Here is a 17934-nt window from a genome sequence, read left to right as displayed (position 1 = left end):
CACTCTGTGAGGTGAGTGGGGCTGAGAGACTTCAAAGAAGTGTGACTGGCCCAAGGTCACCCAGCAGCTGCATATGGAGGAGCGGAGACGCGAACCCAGTTCCCCAGATTACGTGACTACTGCTCTTAACCACTACACCACACTGGCTCTAGTTGGCCATGCTCCTTGACATAACATCAATTCATTTTAAGGGTTAGAGCTTCTCCCTTGTTCTTTTCCTTAATGGTTCCATGGACTTGCTCTGTCCCATATTCCACTCCCCCCTCCAGTTTTTTTTAAAACACAATTGATTTCAGAAAGGAAGCATGTAACATTTGCTGTAGCTTCCAACACCTTTAGTTCATTTCCATCATATATAGTTTCTATTTTGCCCTTCATTGTCAGGTGATCTCTGGGTGTGATAAATAGCAATACACACACATACACCAGCCTTCCCCCCAACCTGGTGCTGTTTGAGTGTTTTGGACTACGATTCCCAACATCCCTGGCCATAGGCAATGATGGCTGGGGCTTTGGGGGTTGATGGGAGATGTAGTCTGAAACATCCAAAGAGCACCAGGTTGGGGTAAGACTATTCTATGGGATATGAGTAGACTGGGGGAAGAGTTGGCCCCTTCTTCACACACACATGCATGCATTGTGCCTGCTTGAAGCACATGAAAAGGGCATGCACATGATTCCACCGCTATGCACCAAGATCCCTGGATTTACTCTAAATCCCTCTTCACCTGTACTGGCTGGGACTGATAGGTTTTGTAGTCCAAAGCACCATCTTAGGGAAGGCTGATGCACACAGTACAATCATTTGGTAGAGCATTAGTAAACATGAAATAGTATGAAAGATAATAAGTCTGATTGCACAGTGTTCTGATATTGTGCACTGGCAACGCAGGAAGAGCCTTGCAGACTCAAATCTCAAGATTATGAGAGACTTACATGGTTCAAGAGCTGGAAGCCTTAATAAAGCCTTCAGCCCCTCGAGCAATTAAACAATATGATATTCAAAATTGTTATCAATTTGAGGCTTTTCAAATCTGCTTAAATGCCAAGCTCATCTTTCCACGTTCATTACAGCCCCGGTTCTCAAGTTTAGTGAATTAGAAAAAAAATAAAATCAATTTGCAAGAACTGTGGAAAAGAATCAGAGTCCCATTATCTCCAAGCAGCATCTCTGCCTCTCGCATCACCCAGTCCTCTCAGCCTGTTTTGAATTATTACTTTTTTGTGAAGCAAGATAATTTCACCATCTTTCTTATTCTTTCTTCCCCCACTTCAAAAAAATACCCCAATAACATATCTCTTTATCTTTCTACGTGAACCAATTATATAAAGATTTTTTTTATTGCGTTTCTTTTCATAGATTAACAAATTTGTTTACATGGCAACATACAAGAAACATTTTTTATATATATATATAAGGAAAAATAAAAACAAGAAAAAATATTATGAAACTTTCCTTAGCATCTTTCAGCAATTCACTTTTGGACCTCCTCACATCCTCTCAGCATTGCATTCATTGTTCTAGCCATTTCAGCAATTTGTTATCTTGTTTCCCATCTTATTATACCTTTAAATGTATTATGTTACCAGTTTCAAAAATTTATAATTTAGTTTTGACATTCAATAAACATAATAATTTGTTTCAAATATTTCTCGTTTTTTCTATCAATACTTACTTTATCATTTGCTTAAAATAAATTGCGGAAACATGACATTTCTTAATCGTGCGCTATCTTAACATTCAAACAACTTATAATGTTTTTGCAAATAGTCCTTAAATTTTTTCCAGTCCTCCTCCATTGTTTCTTCGCTCAGATCTCGGATTCTGCCAGTCATTTCTGCCAACTCCATGTAGTCCATCAACTGCGTCTGCCAGTCCTCCAGTGTGGGTAAATCTGGTGTTTTCCAGAACTTAGCGATGAGAATCCTAGCTGCTGTGGTTGCATACATAAACAAGGTTCTGTCCTTCTTTGGCACCTTCCGGTCCACCATGCCCAAGAGAAAGGCCTCTGGTTTCTTAGAGAAGGTATATCTAAATACCTTTTTCAGCTCATTATGTATCATTTCCCAGAAGGCCTTTACTTTCGGGCAGGTCCACCAGAGGTGAAAGAATGTCCCTTCTGCCTCCTTGCATTTCCAACACTTATTATCAGAAAGATGATATATTTTAGCCAACTTGACTGGGGTCATGTACCACCGGTATACCATTTTCATAATGTTCTCTTTCAAGGCACTACATGCCGTGAATTTCATACCGGTGTTCCATAACCTTTCCCAGTCCTCAGACATAATGTTGTGTCCCACATCCTGTGCCCATTTTATCATAGCAGATTTAACTGTCTCATCCTGTGTGTTCCATTTAAGCAGCAAGTCATACATCCTCGAAAGTACCTTAGTCTTTGGTTCTAACAACTCCGTCTCCAGTTTCGATTTCTCCAACTGGAAACCCACTTTTTTGTCCATTTTGAATACCTCTTGAATTTGAGCATAATGTAACCAATCTCGCACCTTACCTTTTAATTTGTCCTGGCTTTGGAGCTTCCAGTTATCTCCAACTCTTTCAATCAGTTCCCAATATTTTGGCCAGTAGGCCTCCATATTGGGCTTTTTTTTAGAAATCTTGGCTTCCACAGGTGATAGCCACCTCGGGGTCTTGCTTTCTAATAAATCCTTGTACTTCATCCAGACGGCAAAAATTGATTTTCTGACAATATGGTTTTTGAACAATTTATGAACCTTCGCCTTGTCATACCACAAGTATGCATGCCAGCCATACACATTATCAAACCCTTCCAGATCTAGGACATCGGTGTTTTCCAACAAGAACCAATCCTTCAACCAGCAGAAGGCTGCAGCTTCATAGTACAACCTTAGGTCCGGCAGGGCAAACCCCCCTCTTTCTTTTGAGTCGGTTAGTATTTTAAATTTTATTCGGGGCTTTTTGCCCTGCCAGACAAACTTAGAAATATCCTTCTGCCATTTTCCAAAACATTCCATTCTGTCCACGACCTGAAGGGTCTGAAATAAGAATAGCATTTTAGGCAAAACACACATCTTTATAGCTGCGATTCGGCCTGACAAGGTAAGTTTCAATCTTGACCAAATATCCAAATCTTTTTTAATTTCCAACCAACATTTTTCATAGTTATCTTTGAAAAGGTTTAAATTTTTAGTGGACAAGTATACCCCCAGGTATTTCACTTTTTTAACCACACTTAGCTCTGTCTCTTTCTGATACCCCTCTATCTCTGTAGGTGTCAGATTTTTAACCAAAACCTTAGTTTTTTGTTTGTTTAACTTAAATCCCGCCACCCGACCAAACTCCAAAATAAGTTCCAAAACTCTTTTTGTGCTAGATACTGGCTCCTGTACTGTCAAGACTAGGTCATCTGCAAAGGCTTTCAGTTTGTATTGTTTCGCTCCGACCTCTATACCTTGCACCAGCTGGTCCTCCCTAATCATATTCAGCAATACCTCCAGAACAGAAATAAATAGCAGAGGGGATAAAGGGCACCCCTGTCGTGTCCCTTTTTCAATTTGAAGTTCCTCCGATACCACATTGTTCACTATCAATTTAGCTTTTTGTTCTGAGTAAATTGCTTCTAATCCATTTTCAAACCCCCGTCCCACTCCCATCCCTTTCAAGTTCTTCTTCATAAACATCCAAGAAATGTTGTCAAATGCTTTCTCCGCATCAATAAAGATTAAAGCAGCCCTTGTATTTCTAATTCGCAGCAGCTCCAATATATCAATAATGTTCCTGGTATTGTCCGACATGTGTCTACCAGGGAGAAAGCCTGCTTGGTCCTTGTGAATTACTTCATTTAATACATTTTTAAGTCTACTTGCTAAAATGTCTGCAAAAATTTTGTAATCCACATTCAGGAGTGAGATGGGACGGTAGTTCTTAAGCTGAGTCTTTTCCCTTTCTGACTTGGGAATCAATGTGATAAATGCTTCTTTCCACGTTTCCGGTGCCTTCCTCCCCTCCATGATCTGGTTACAAACCTCCAACAACGGTTGTATCAAGAAATCCTTCAAAGTTTTATAATATTTGGAGGTGAGTCCGTCCGGGCCTGGAGATTTGCCCAGCTGCATGTTTTGGATGGCACCTTCAATTTCCTGTTGAGTTATTTTGCTGTTAAGAATTGATCTTTTATCTTGACTTATTTTAGGTAGTCCATTTGTTTCCAAAAATTGGTCCATTTCCGATTCTTTCTGAGGCCCCTGTGCGTAGAGCTCTTTGAAATATCTGTGGAAGCACTTTCTTATTTCTTCTGGTTTCTGAACTATTTTTCCTTGAATCTCCAGATTTGTAACCGTATTTAACTTTTGTCTTTTTTTCAACTGCCAAGCCAACAACTTTCCACATTTATTTGCTGATTCAAACGATCTCTGCTTCATTTGTTTGATTTTCCACTCAATCTCTTGATTGATCAGTTTCGAATATTGTGCTTGATGAAATTTGATCTCTCTTAGCACCTCTTTAGACTTCGGTTTGATTCTCAATTTTTTCTCTCCTTCACTTATTTTCTCTAAAATTTTTTCTTTTTTTCCATTCCAATATTTTCTTTTTATCGCATTCTGTTGAATCAGAAACCCTCTCATTACAGCTTTACTTGCGTCCCAGATTGTTCTTTTCTCCACCGTAGTGTTCAAATTTATTTCAAAGTAGTCCTTTAATGTTTTTTGGGCCTTCTTCACAATCTCTTGATCTCTTAACAAGGTGTCATTCATTCTCCATCTGAAGGATCCAGTTGGGAAAAGTCTCAGTTCCATTTTTATGGCATTATGGTCGGAGCAGGTTTTTGGGCAGATTTCCACTTTTCTCGTTTTCGGAGCCAGCCCTCTAGATATCCAAATTTGGTCGATTCGTGTCCATGACAAGTGGGCCACAGAAAAGAAAGTTCCTTCTTTACCCAAGGGGTTCCTTGTCCTCCAAATGTCAATCAAGTCCATATTGTCTGTCATTTCAAAGAAAGTTTTAGGGAGTCTGCCGTCTGTTGTTAAGTTTTGATTTTGGGATTTGTCCATATTTGTAGACACCACCCCATTCATATCTCCCATCACAATAATATTAGCATAGTCCAAATAGTCCATCATTGTCTCATGCAGCTTCTTGTAGAATTCTGATTTTCCATCATTTGGCGCGTAGATTCCTAATATCAAAATCTTTTCCCCTTGTGTTTGGATTTCAATTGCGAGGATTCTTCCATGATCATCTTTAAATAAAAATTTTGGCGACAGGTTCTCCTTTGCATAAATTACAACACCTCTTTTTTTAACTTTATCTGATGAGATAAATTCTTGGCCAAGTCTCTTATTGATTAATACTTTCCTGTGGAGCCTAGTCACATGTGTTTCTTGCAAGCATATTACATCCAATTGTTCTTTTTTTAGGATATGAAATATCCTTCTCCTTTTTTCCGGAGAATTCCCGCCATTTATGTTCCAACTAAGTAGCTGCAGAGACATCCTGTTCTATTTAAGAAGTTCTTAAGATGGGGTGTCTTCCTTTTGTTCAGATCCCGAAGGTATAGGCGTTGGCCCACTTCCGGGCGGTGCTGGTGCTGGTAAAACTGGAAGCCAATCCGCTCCTTTTTGGAGATCTTCTCCGTGGTCGTGAAGGAACCTTTGGTTATCTTCAGGTGTTCTTATTTTAACCTTCCTTTCTTTGTAGGTGAAGGATAATCCCTGTGGAAACTCCCACCTATAGGGGATTGCGTTGTGTCTCAGCAATTTTGCTAATTCTGTATAGGTGGCTCTAAGGTCCAGCAGCTGCCTCGGGATATCTCTGTAAATTTCCACCCTTTTGTCTTGTATTTCAATTGCTTTTTTGAAGTGAAGGCCTAGGATCTTGTCTCTCTCTTCCTTTGTTCTTAAAATTATCAAACAGTCTCTGGATCTGTCCTTCCTTACCAGTCTTCCCAATCTATATGCCGAGACAATCCTAAAATCTGTGTCTTCCTTTAAACCCCAGAACTTCGAGAATTCCTGTGTTAAGTATCCAATCAAATCTCCTTGCTCGAGTTCCGGAATACCTCTCAATTTAATGTTGCTCTCACGATTTTTCAGTTCCACCATTGACAGATAGACTTGTTGTTCACCCACCTGTTTGTGCAGGGGCCTAACTTCTCCTTTTATTTCTTCAACCTCTTTTTGTAGGACTCCCACTTTCTGGATTGCTTCTCCAGCTAGTTCTCGATTTTCCGCTGTTGCTCCTTGCAATTTCTCTATGGCTTGCGTGTGCTGGGAAACTTGGTCAGTCAGTTTTTGGATCGAGGAAGTTGCTTTATCTATCTTCACAGACTGATCGTCCACCTTCTGATTTAAACTTGATAGTTGCTCCAATATTTGTTTTAGTAGTGTATCTGACCCACCTGCTGCCATCTCTTCCTCAGTGGACTTCTCAGTTATTTCCCCTTGTTCTCTATGAGACACCAGTACAGCTGGAACCGACGAACGGCGTCCTTGGGTCAATGTTGTTTGTACAAATTGTGCTGGTCTTCTTTCCTTTTCCTTTTCTTTTTCCTTAGCCTCTTTAGTTTCCTTTGCTTTAGACGCTCTTGTTCTCCCTGCACCACTCATTACACATCTGTCAATGTTCAAGGTCAAATTGTCTATTGTTCCATGGGAAAGACAAATTCAGGAGTAAACAACCAGTGAGATGGAATTCAAAACAAAAGTCAGTTCCCAGGATTTTATAATCCGAAAGCCCTGTAGGGGGAGTACCACCCGGTTTCAAAGACAAAGAAGGAAGTAATCCGCCATTAAAGTTCCAAATTGTTTCAGAACAGTAAATTCGTTAATCCAAAAGTCCCTTCATAAACTCAAGGTTTCCCAAAGCACCTTTTATAAGTCGACAAAGTTTCACGAAAGGTGCTTGTAACAGTATCCCACTCAGTCTTTTCTGCTCAAATGTAACAGTTACTTTCTAGCACAGTTTGCAACTGTTTCCGCAGCTTGACACAGTCTCTCTCTCTGGCAGCCCGACAATCTGGCTCTTTAAAAATGCAGCCCAAAGGAGAAAAAAGATAGGAGGAAAGTCACCATTTGCTGCTTCTTTTAGTCAAAGTCCATTTCCACCTTCAGCTCAATAAAATAAGCAGATTTTATGGCACGAAAAAGTTTAAGCTTCCCAAAGTCCCGTTTCAAATGCTTCCGTTTCTAAAAGCTTTGCTTTGATCTTGTCAGCAATGTCGGAAGACGGACTTCCCTTTTCTCGTCTCCCGCTTTCAGCCAAATTAACCAAATTTCTTTTGCCAAATTTTAAACCCCTTTACTCACGGGTATGTTGCTTGCAGTTTAGCGTTGATTTTAGGAAGAAGGATCAGCGCTCATCTGTAACAGCCGCGCGGCTTCGCTTCCGCGGAAAGAGCGATGAACTCACAGCACCGCTACCCCTCCTTCACTCCGGGTCTCCTTACGGGGTCCCTTCTGTGCTTTCGGAGCAGCTTCTGGTGCCCGCCGAGTCCCACGGCCATGGGCTCACTCTACCCGTGGTTTATCTTGATGGGTCGTCGCTATGCCGCAGCGAACGACCCTTTTCCGCGGAGCCCCTCTTCAGAGCTCGAAGAGGACCGCCATTACAGTTTCGCGCCGCCCCCGGAAGACGTGAACCAATTATAAAGTTCCTGCAGTTTTTGAAGCCTGGCTCTTCACTGCATCCCTAAGAAACAATTTCCTATTATATATGTGTGTGTCAGGCAGGAGTTTGGTAAAGGCAGAAGGTATTCAGATGCTGTCGAACCGGGCATAAGATACCTCCAGTTAGTGGGCCACTTTGCCAAGGCGTTGCCCCTCTGTCTTCCACCTAGTGCCATATATTATGTCAGGTATGGGGCAAGTAAGGATGTGACTGGATCCAAGGGGTGGGAGTAGGAGGTGCTGTCAATCAAGTCCTGGCATTGAGTCTGTGTGGGCAAAGCGGGTCACCTGACATCTGATGTCAGGTGATTGACATATGGGAGGCTTTACCCAGTGGTCAAACTATCCCCACAGGGATGGGGCAGATAAGGCTCCAGTCTAGTAGCCAGATCCAGTTCCCCACACCTGTGTTGAAAAATGGGGAGGATTTGGGCAGAGGCTGTAGCTGGGTTCCAAAGAGCATGTACGAGGTCCAAGTTTTGATTATTGTTGCTTGCAAATAAAGCAGGTCCTCTGGTTAAAGAGGGCAGAATACTTGGACATTTGCTCATGTCCCCAAATCAACAAGTGATCCTCTGTGCTCCTGCTCTTACCATTTCACAGTGTTATCATCCATAGACCTAGAGAAGCTTCAGAAAAGGGCAACCAAAATGATTAATGGGATGGAGAGACTCCCCCCTGAGGAAAGGTTGCAGAGTTTGAAAATATTTTTTTATTTTCACAATTTATTTTCACAATTGAATTCCACAATTTTCACAATTGAATTCCACATTTAATCACAATAGTACTTCCCCCTCCCACCCCCAAATTCACAAATATCTTTTTCAAAACCTTACCTTTGAGGTTCTTTAGACCTCACGACTTCCCTCCATTCCCTCTTCTTGGTTCTTTATATAGACAGAATTTGAGTTTGAGACTTTTTAGTTTAGAGAGAAGGCAAGAGGCGACATGCTATAAATGTACGCATGGCATGGAGAAAGCGAATAGAGAAATGCTTTTCTCCCTCTCTCAAAGCACTGGGACTCGTGTACATCCAATGTTGGTGAATACAGAAAGATTCAAGACAGATGAAAGGATGTACTTCACGCAGCGCATAGTCAAAGTATGGAACTTGCTTGCACAGGATGCAGCGATGGCCATCAACGTGGATGACTCTAAAAGAGGACTAGACAAATTCATGGAGGAGAAGGCCACCAGTGGCTACTAGCTGTGATGACTAGGCTCTGCATCCAAGGTTAGAGGCAGTGATGCCTCTGAATACCAGTTGCTGGAAGTCACAGAAGGGGAAAGTGGTCTTGTGCTTGGGTCCTACTTGTGGGTTTCCCACAGGCATCTGGTTGGCCACTGCAAGAAAAGGATGCTTGACTTGACAGGCCATTGGCCTGATCCAGCAGGGCTCATCTTACCTTCTTATTTCTGCTTTGCACAAAGTATGCAAGGAGTTCAGATGCAGCCAAAAAGGGTTAGAAATTTGCATGCCCTGCGTCTCCAAGGTTGGGGGAGATAACTGAGGATGCTGTGCTGGAGACTTCCCCTGCAAAAAAATCCTGAAGGCTTCAGGGCTTAGAAGAACAATACCAGAGACTGGACATCTAGATTTAAGTCTCATTAACATTATGGGTGAATTGCCCATTGAATGAAGTTTCCCCAGAAATGGATTCTCTTATACCTCCATTGCACCATTTAAAAAGCAGGGCCGGTCCACTCATAAGGCGAGCTGAGGCAAGTACCTCAGGCAGCAGGTTCCACAGGGATAGAAGATCTGACCTTCAGGGAATGCCTTGCTGTTGCTGCTACTGCAGCTGCTACTGTAGCAACAGCTGTGACATGCTCCTGGGAGGCCAGATCTGCTGTCTCCTTTGCAGCCTGCCTATTTTATCTGCCCCTTGGTGGTCCTACCACAATTTAATCAAGGTCTGGTTGACAAAAGAGGAAGATACTCCCCTGTAGTCTCACTTGTAAGGAAAACAAAACAAAATGTTACCATGCACACAGTACACAACAAACGTGTGTTTTTTTTGGGGGGGAGGCAGGACAGCTGTGCAATGTGATTGTTAGGTGATGGATGTGATAAACTCACCTTGTCGTTACAGGGCTTTCAGCAAAAATTCTCCTTCCACAGTAAAGAGATTGTGGCCATCAGCTGCTCCTGGTGCAAGCAGGCAGTAAGTGACTTTTGCCTAGTGAACTGTGTGAGTGCTTGTGACCGTCTCGCCAGCATGGCTTGGATGGTTCTGCTTTGATTGCACAGGCAGAATCTTTAATAAGAAAAGATCCTGCGGGCAGGCTCTACCTGGCTTATTTTGTTATTTTTCCTCTTGGCTCTCCTTAAAATGCCAGGTATCTGTACTGTGAGAGGTGGACGTGCTGCATTCCTCTCCCACAAACATACTGAAGAACGTCTCCTTTTTCTTGAACTCATGGCACTAATAGGGCATTATTTTTCCTTTTATTTCCTTCCTTTGATCCATTAAGATGATTGTTTATTGATACAGCATACAAAAAAACCTGGCAAGAGAGTCAGAAAAGGGGAAATGCAAAATATTGAGCGTACACAGAAGAGCATAAAAGCATTCATTTAAAGAAAAAGCACCTCATTTTTATAGGTGTGTCCCCCCCCGGTATATATTGCTTTGCAATCCCTGTGCTTAGTGGTTCCTGAGCCAAGCAGCTGGCAGATCCTTTTGCGCAGCAGTTCCCAAGCGCCTGGCAGCCAGCTGGTTGTCAGGTGTTTTGGAAGCCCTGTTCAAGGGACTTGGACAGGCACCAATCATCTAATGCCATGATGGTGTCAGATGAATGTCCCACCTGCCTGTGAAAATTGGCTTGTGGGGATGGAAGAAGTGTAGAAGAGTTTGGATTTGATATCCCACTTTTCATTCCCTTTAAGGAGTCTCAAAGCGGCTAACATTCTCCTTTCCCTTCCTCCCCCACAACAAACACTCTGTGAGGTGAGTGGGGCTGAGAGACTTCAGAGAAGTGTGACTGGCCCAAGATCATGTGGAGGAGCGGAGACGCGAACCCGGTTCCCCAGATTGCGAGACTACCGCTCTTAACCACTACACCATGCTGGCTCTTACATGGAGAGATGAATATCTGGCCTGCTGGGTCCGAAAGATCTATGCCAGTGTGGTGTAGTGGTTAAGAGCAGTGGACTCGTAATCTGGTGAACCAGGTTCGATTCCCTGCTCCTCCACATGCAACTGCTGGGTGAGCTTGGGTTAGTCACACTTCTCTCTGAAGTCTCTCAGCCTCACTCACCTCACAGAGTGTTTGTTGTGGGGGAGGAAGGGAAAGGAGATCGTTAGTCGCTTTGAGACTCCTTAGGGTAGTGATAAAGTGGGATACCAAATCCAAACTCCTCCTCCTCCTCCTCCTCCTCTTCTTCTCAGCCCTGTTTTACAACATTATTTTCTCTCTCACACCTCTCTCCCTGTTTCATTGGTGCCTCTCTTTTCCTTTCTCAAGTTTCACAATAAGGTTACCTGCTTCATGCTGCAGCACATTGAAGAGCCATGTTCCCTCGGAGCTCATGCGGCTGTTATCGTACCTCCCACCTGGATCATTAAGGTGAAGAAACCTCAGGTAACTGCATGCCAATGTCTGTTTTGACACTGCTGGTTGGCTCGCTTGGCTTAAACACCTAATAGTTTGCCAGACAGGTATGCTTCACTTCCTTTCGTCCACAAACCCACCACCTTCTGCACTCATAAGTGTTATAAGCCATTATCCAGTCTTTCCAGTTACTCCTTTGGGAGGATTCCTTCACCATATTGTTTTGGATTGTGGAGAACTAGAATACTAGGCTTCGTGGGGTCATTGTTGGAAGCAATAATGAAATTCTTCTATCCTTCTTCCCTGTCTGAATGTAGCTGGAGGGGTAAGGAACCTCCAGCCCATGGGCTGAATTAGTACCACCAGGCTCCCCCATTTGGTCATAGGACAGGTTAAGATGCAGCTGGCCAGTGGGTGGTTGCAAGCCTAATATTAAGAAAAGAAAGAGGGGTAATAATAATAATAATAATAATAATAATAATAATAATATCTTTATTGTCATTGCCTCCTTCGGGGACAATGAAATTACTTGACTGCTCCATAAAAACACTAATTAAACAATACAGTATAATACAGCAAGGGAGATTAGATGACTTTCAAAGTCCGGGCTTCCCATTCAGGGCCGAGATCGCTCTGGAGAAGAAGCTGTTCTTAAGATGGCTCATTCTTGTCTTCATCGTCCTGTATCTCCGTCCCGATGGCAAGAGCTCGAAGAGACAGTGACCAGGATGCGATGGATCTTTTACTATGTCCAGTGCCTTCCTATGGCACCTTGTGGCATAAATCTGCTCTAAGGTGGAGAGTGGGCAGCCAACAATGCTCTCTGCTGCCTTAACAACCCTGCACAACCCCATCCTGTCCTGGGTAGTACAGCTTCCATACCACACACATAAGCCATAAGTAAGCACGCTCTCAATGGCACAGTGATAGAAGGCAAGCAGCAGTTTCTGCGGAAGATGGTTTTTCCTTAGTATTCTCAAAAAGTACAGTCTCTGCTGCGCCTTCTTCAGAAGCCCCCTTGTGTTGACACTCCAGGACAGATCCTCTTGTAATTCAATGCCCAAAAATCTGAGCGTTGTTACCCCCTCCACAATGAAGGCAATGAATCTATGACTTCATTGTGGCATCAGGTGAGTGACATGTGTGTGGCTCCACCCACATGTCATATTTGGACCACGGTGTGTTTAGGGGGAGATAAGGATGGATCCAGTTTCCCGCTCCTGGAATAGAGTTAGATTTGCCAGATTGCATCCTGGAGATCCTGCCTGTACCTTTAAAGGTTCTGAGGCTGTTGGTTCAGGGCTGCATTTGCTCAGCTCTCTATTTAGGACTGGACCAAGGACTTTTGCCGTCTGAGGCAAAGGATAAGATGGCTCCCTGCTGCCCATTCATCTGCCAAGACTGAGAGTTGAAACTGGTGATAGAACAGCACCCTCCTGTTTAGGGGGCCATGTAGCACACTCAGCCCTGCCCTCCAACTCCTCACCACTGCTTCCTGCCCCAAAGCATATGCCATCTGAGGCAGCCTCCTCACTCTGCCTAATGGTAGGGCCAACCCTGTCCCTACTCTGTCCCTCCATTGGTCCCTCCATTCATTCTCTCCTCTACTATCTGGTGGGTGTTTCTGAATGCTTAAGCATTTAGTTCTCTCTGGAAAGTGAGGGGTGTTTCCACCTCCTCCCCTGGTAACTTGTGTATATACATTTGGAAATGGTACCTTTGATTGTCAAGGGAAAGATGGTTTGGTGAACTTTGACCTGAAGAAATTGGGCGAGCTCCAATGTAGTATGAGTGGGCTTCTGCTTGCAAAATGGGGCTTCTCCTTCCTTTCCTTTCCTTCTGCATGCCCACAAAATCAGCTCCAGAGGGCTGGGCGACCACCTGGAACATATTTTGAGGACATTTGAAATGGGAACAGCAGAGGTTGGAGAAAATAAACCAGAAGTGCCATTGCACAAGCAGATTCCGCTACACAAGATGGCCGACATCTTTGGATGTCTCTGCTAGTTTACTCTCTTTAGTGCAGTCTTCTGTGTACACGAGGTCATAAATGACCCAACAGGAACATTGTATGTCTTCTTCTGATCTTTAACTTTTTAATCCAAAAAGCAAAGAAAAACAATAACCAGTGGCTATGATTCACTTCCTGTGCCTGGCGAGATTTGGAACACAGACCATTTGGCACTTTGCACTGGGGGGATAAAAGGTGGGTGGTCATCATGAAAGGGACTTTAACAACGGAGTCTCTTTCAAAGCAACCATCCTGGCCTGCCTTGGCAGTGTTTTCTGCACCTTAAATATATCCAAAGAAGTAGAACACTTGCAGTGGATGGCTGGCCATGAGAAGAGGAATTTATAAAACTCTGAAACAGAAATGAAATGTTAGTCAAAGTCATTGTGACCACTAGATTTCTATTAGAAAGTGAAATTGGTCCTCTTACTCACTTCAGCTTTACAACCCCACTATAAATTATTACCTTGGCCTAGGCTGGTTTTATTATATTTTTTTGGAATTTGTTTTATCCTTTTTTTTTAAGTAAAGTTGATTGTTTAAATAAATGTGCTTTTTATTGCTGTAAGCTTTTTTGGACTGGCTTTGCCTAGAAAAACAGCATACACATGTCTACTAAAATAAAATAAATATGCATGCCAATATATTTCAACCTTTGCCTAAAAGAAAAAAAAAAGATGATTACCGTATTTTTCGCACCATAGGACGCACCGGACAATAGGACGCACTTTGTTTTAGAGGGGGGAGAACAAGAAAAAAAAATTCTCCCCCTCTCTGCCCAGCGCCCCTTCAGTGAAGCTGCAGGAGGCGCTGCACAGAGAGGGGGAGAACTTTCCCCCTCTTGTTTTCCCGCTCTAAAACAAGGTGCCGTTTAAGGTGCGTTCAGGCGGCTACCTTGGAAGCCTGGAGAGCGAGAGGGGTCGGTGTGCACTGACCCCTCTCGCTCTCCAGGCTTCAGGTTCCTTTCGACCTGTTCTTTGGGGCTGGCGGGGGGGGGGGAAGCCCACCACCTGCCCCAAAGAGCAGGTCAGGGAGCAGCGGAAAGGCGCAGCGGAGAGGCTCCTGCCATAGCCGCGCGTCACCTCTCCAGCCGGGAGAGAGTCGCGGGGGGCTGCTTTAGCCCCGCGCACGCTCTCCCGGCTGGGGAAGTGACGCGCGGCTATAGAGGCTCCTGCCATAGCTGCGTGTCACCTCTCCAGCTGGGAGAGGGTCGCGGGAGGCTGCTTTAGCCCCGCGCGCGCTCTCCCGGCTGGGGAGGTGACGCGCTGCTATAGAGGCTCCTGCCATAGCTGCGTGTCACCTCTCCAGCTGGGAGAGGGTCGCGGGAGGCTGCTTTAGCCCCGCGCGCGCTCTCCCGGCTGGGGAGGTGACGCGCTGCTATAGAGGCTCCTGCCGTAGCTGCGTGTCACCTCTCCAGCTGGGAGAGGGTCGCGGGAGGCTGCTTTAGCCCCGCGTGCGCTCTCCCGGCTGGAGAGGTGACACGGGGCTGTAGAGGTTCCTGCCATAGCCGCGCAACACCTCTCCAGCTGGGAGAGGGTCGCGGGGCTATGGTGTCTTCGCTCCATAGGACGCACACACATTTCCCCTTCATTTTTGAAGGGGAAAAAGTGCGTCCTATAGAGCGAAAAATACGGTATTTGGCCTGTGTGGGTAATTATCTGCACAAGCCAAGTAATCACTTCCCGCCTTTCTATCTCCTATGAAAAGAGATTTGTACCTTTGGCATGCAGGGTTTTAAAATTATTATTTTCTGATTCTTCCAGGCAATGCATAAAATAATATTTATGACACATACTCTTGGGTTTAATCAGGCCTCTCAAATACAACACTTCCTTCCAGCCTTCCTGCTATAATCTGAAATGGTATTTCTTTCTGTTAAATGCAGAGGCATTTCCCATAAATTGTGATTAAAATATTAAGGAATCCTGAGATAGAAAAACATGGGCACATGAATCCATTTGTTCTATGTATGCTTATGGATGTGCAAAGATGTACACACATAGACACACACACACACACACACACACACACGGTGAACGAGAGGACCATATTCCAGCATGCAAGATACTCCTGCCATTATGCCTGACTAGTGAAAAAATATATGTGTCCCGGAGAGAAGGGGAAGGAAACAATTAACTAAACAGCACGTAGACAGATCCCAGGCAGTCTGATGAATGAGTACAGAATCTGCATGCCCATTTTCTTCTGAGTAATGAATGCACATCTTATAGTTTTAAGAACACATGATATAAAAAAAATCAAATTTTAAGTGGCATCCAGTTAGCCTGACTTAGAGAGCAAGAGTGCTTCTGGCAAGGTTTGTGTGACCTAGAAAAGCAAGAAAAGTTAGCTTTTCTTTGCAATTTTCATAATCTTTCTTACCTAGCATGAATTTCTGGGATATTTAGAGCACCTAAATATTTCACCTACAAGGGTTGAGAAAAGCAGGGTGTATGCTTCTTTCTTTGGCGATCACTCGTTGCGTGGAGATGGATGAGGCTGAGCCTTGCTCACTTCCATACTTGGTTTTTTAAAAATAAAACTTGTCTAGGTACTTAGTTTTGCTGCATTTTTGTTGGTAAGAAATTGGGTTAAACCCAAATTCACGACTTGGGTTTTGTAACAGCAATAGCAAGCATTTGGGGAAAATCAGACATGTTTACAATATTCATAATTTTCTGTGTATTTCTTTTGCACATTTCCCTCAAGTAAAACAAGCATAGGAAAGTCATCATTGAGTGTTTTCATCCTGAAATGCACCTGCAATGCAATGTTAATCTATTACAGTGTCACAAGAACACGGGACATGCGGGAGGAGGAAAGGCGGGGAAAGCCCATTGCTGTCGCCAAAGTCTGCCTCCCACTGTCAGAGCTCATCAGTTGAATCCCACCCAATACATTTCCACCATAGGCAGGAAGCTTCTGACTAGGTGACTTATGTGGCTTTTCAACTTGCTGACCAGAGGAAGCTTCAAGACCCTCACTTTTCTTTCTTATGATTATCTTTAAACTGGACTCCAGCCAGACAGCTCTTCAGATACAGGAATCCCTTCCAACAGAAGGTTGTCTTCATATATCCCTTCAAATAGAGCAGTACCCATCAACCTTTCAGACCTGGGGCTCTCCTTCAACCCAAATGTTGTATTTTGGGATCCACATCTTAATCATTGATATTTTTAACCATATATTTGTATGGTGGCAGTGCTGCTGTTGTGACTCTTCTTTGATCTCACAGGTAGGTCTCAAACCTTGTCTCACACAGAAAAAATGTGGACCCTCGCAGCTCTCACCTGGGAGCTTCTCTTTCTTCTCCCCATCTCCCATCCTGCCTGGGGGTCCTTCCCTTCCCCTGTCTGTCCCACAGGGTCCTTCACCAGCCAGCCGTCACCTTCATCTGTGTGCAGTCCTTTCATTGACCCAGAGTAGAGGACATCTGAAGGGAAAAAGAGAGAGAAGGAAACAGAAGCAAAGGAGGGAGAGAAAAAGTAACATCACACGAGGCTTCTTTGGAAGGGAGCGCACAGTAAAGTGGGAGTGGCGTAGCTTGGAAAGGAATGAATAACTACACCAATAAATCCCATGAAGCTCAGCTCGTTTTATCTTATTCTGCTTCACCTTTTTACACAGATGGTCTCCACATTAGGAGACGAACCTGATTGGGCGGGAGACTGGAGCCCCGGAAGGAAAACGGGCGTCTCCTACCTGAATTGGGAGGGTTGGCAGGTACAACATGTGCTGTTATGTGAGTCTATGGGAGCATCTAGTATTCTTCTCCCTCGCAGCCTTGGAAAGTCTCCAGTTCTGAAAGTACCAGTCTGGTGGTCTCAGTCAGTGTGTGGCTTTCTCCATAACCGGTGGTGTGACAGTGTCAAAGCATGAGGCGCATGTCTTTTTCAACCCACGCATGTGTGGTGTTATCATTCTCCAAAGGTACTGCCACAGAGGTGTTTCTTATAGGGATACTTTCCTTTTCAGTTTGTTCTTTTTAAATACTCTTCCCCTTCTCCTCCCTCCCCCCTTAAAAAAAACATATATACAGAATTCACTGAAAAATTCGACCAGGCGGAAGAAGAGGACGTCTTTCAAGAGGAAAGCCAGCAAAAGGAGCAATGAGGTAAATCTTTAATGCACACTTTAAGGGTCTGACATTAGCTGGGGTTCCTAGAACTATCTGGGGGGCCTGACAGGTAGAGGTATCCGAAAAAGCTAGGAGGTTCTCTGAAATGTAAACTCTTGATGTCATAATCCTGTCAGTCAATGGAGAGTGTTTTCAGTCTCCACTGTTCCCAGGCCAGATATATTTTATTATAAACTGTAACAGCTGAAGTAATTATTCTTGTCCCTCTTCCTTTTGAGTGTGCAGTTACAGGACTGATAATGAAATCCAAGAGGATAAATTCTAGTTTGTTATGGAATCCCACAAAGAAACAGGGGGATTGGAGGCTGGCGAGTTCTCTGTTAGAATTCTCTTTTAGAGAAGACTAATCTTTCTCTCCCGCCCCTTCACAACTACATTGCTCAAGTTCCCTGAGGGGATGATATGACAATGAAATTTTATATTGTAAATATGGTCTAAGAGTAAGAAGACATTGGCACAAATAGGGCAACACATAACTTTTGCCGATTGGGGTGAATAGTGTCATTTGAAAGGATCCATTGGTATCACAGTGGAGAACTATTGAAGAAGGAAGAAGATCATGTCAAGTAAGTAGTTGTAGTCT

The 17934-nt window shown here is 43.8% G+C and overlaps 1 protein-coding gene across 7 annotated transcripts in view; it reads left to right on the top strand.

The window, feature by feature from the left end:
- DGKI (diacylglycerol kinase iota) overlaps positions 1 to 17934 on the top strand; it is a 275714-nt gene that overhangs the window by 136742 nt on the left and 121038 nt on the right. For 3 of the 7 annotated variants that reach the window (XM_081212002.1, XM_081212005.1, XM_081212001.1), the window contains exons 7-10: positions 9741 to 9812; positions 11116 to 11232; positions 16841 to 16936; positions 17253 to 17327. In XM_081212002.1, the coding sequence (XP_081068128.1) occupies positions 9741 to 9812; positions 11116 to 11232; positions 16841 to 16936; positions 17253 to 17327 (360 nt within the window). The remainder of the gene's footprint in view (positions 1 to 9740; positions 9813 to 11115; positions 11233 to 16840; positions 16937 to 17252; positions 17328 to 17934) is intronic. The other 4 variants (XM_081212007.1, XM_081212006.1, XM_081212003.1 and 1 more) reach the window with 2 other exon arrangements.

This window comes from Podarcis bocagei (genome assembly GCF_964188305.1).
Source record: "Podarcis bocagei genome assembly, chromosome: 10".
Lineage (NCBI taxonomy): Eukaryota > Metazoa > Chordata > Lepidosauria > Squamata > Lacertidae > Podarcis > Podarcis bocagei.
The sequence above is the reverse complement of the archived record's forward strand: the minus strand, read 5'-3'. Positions and strand labels throughout refer to the sequence as shown.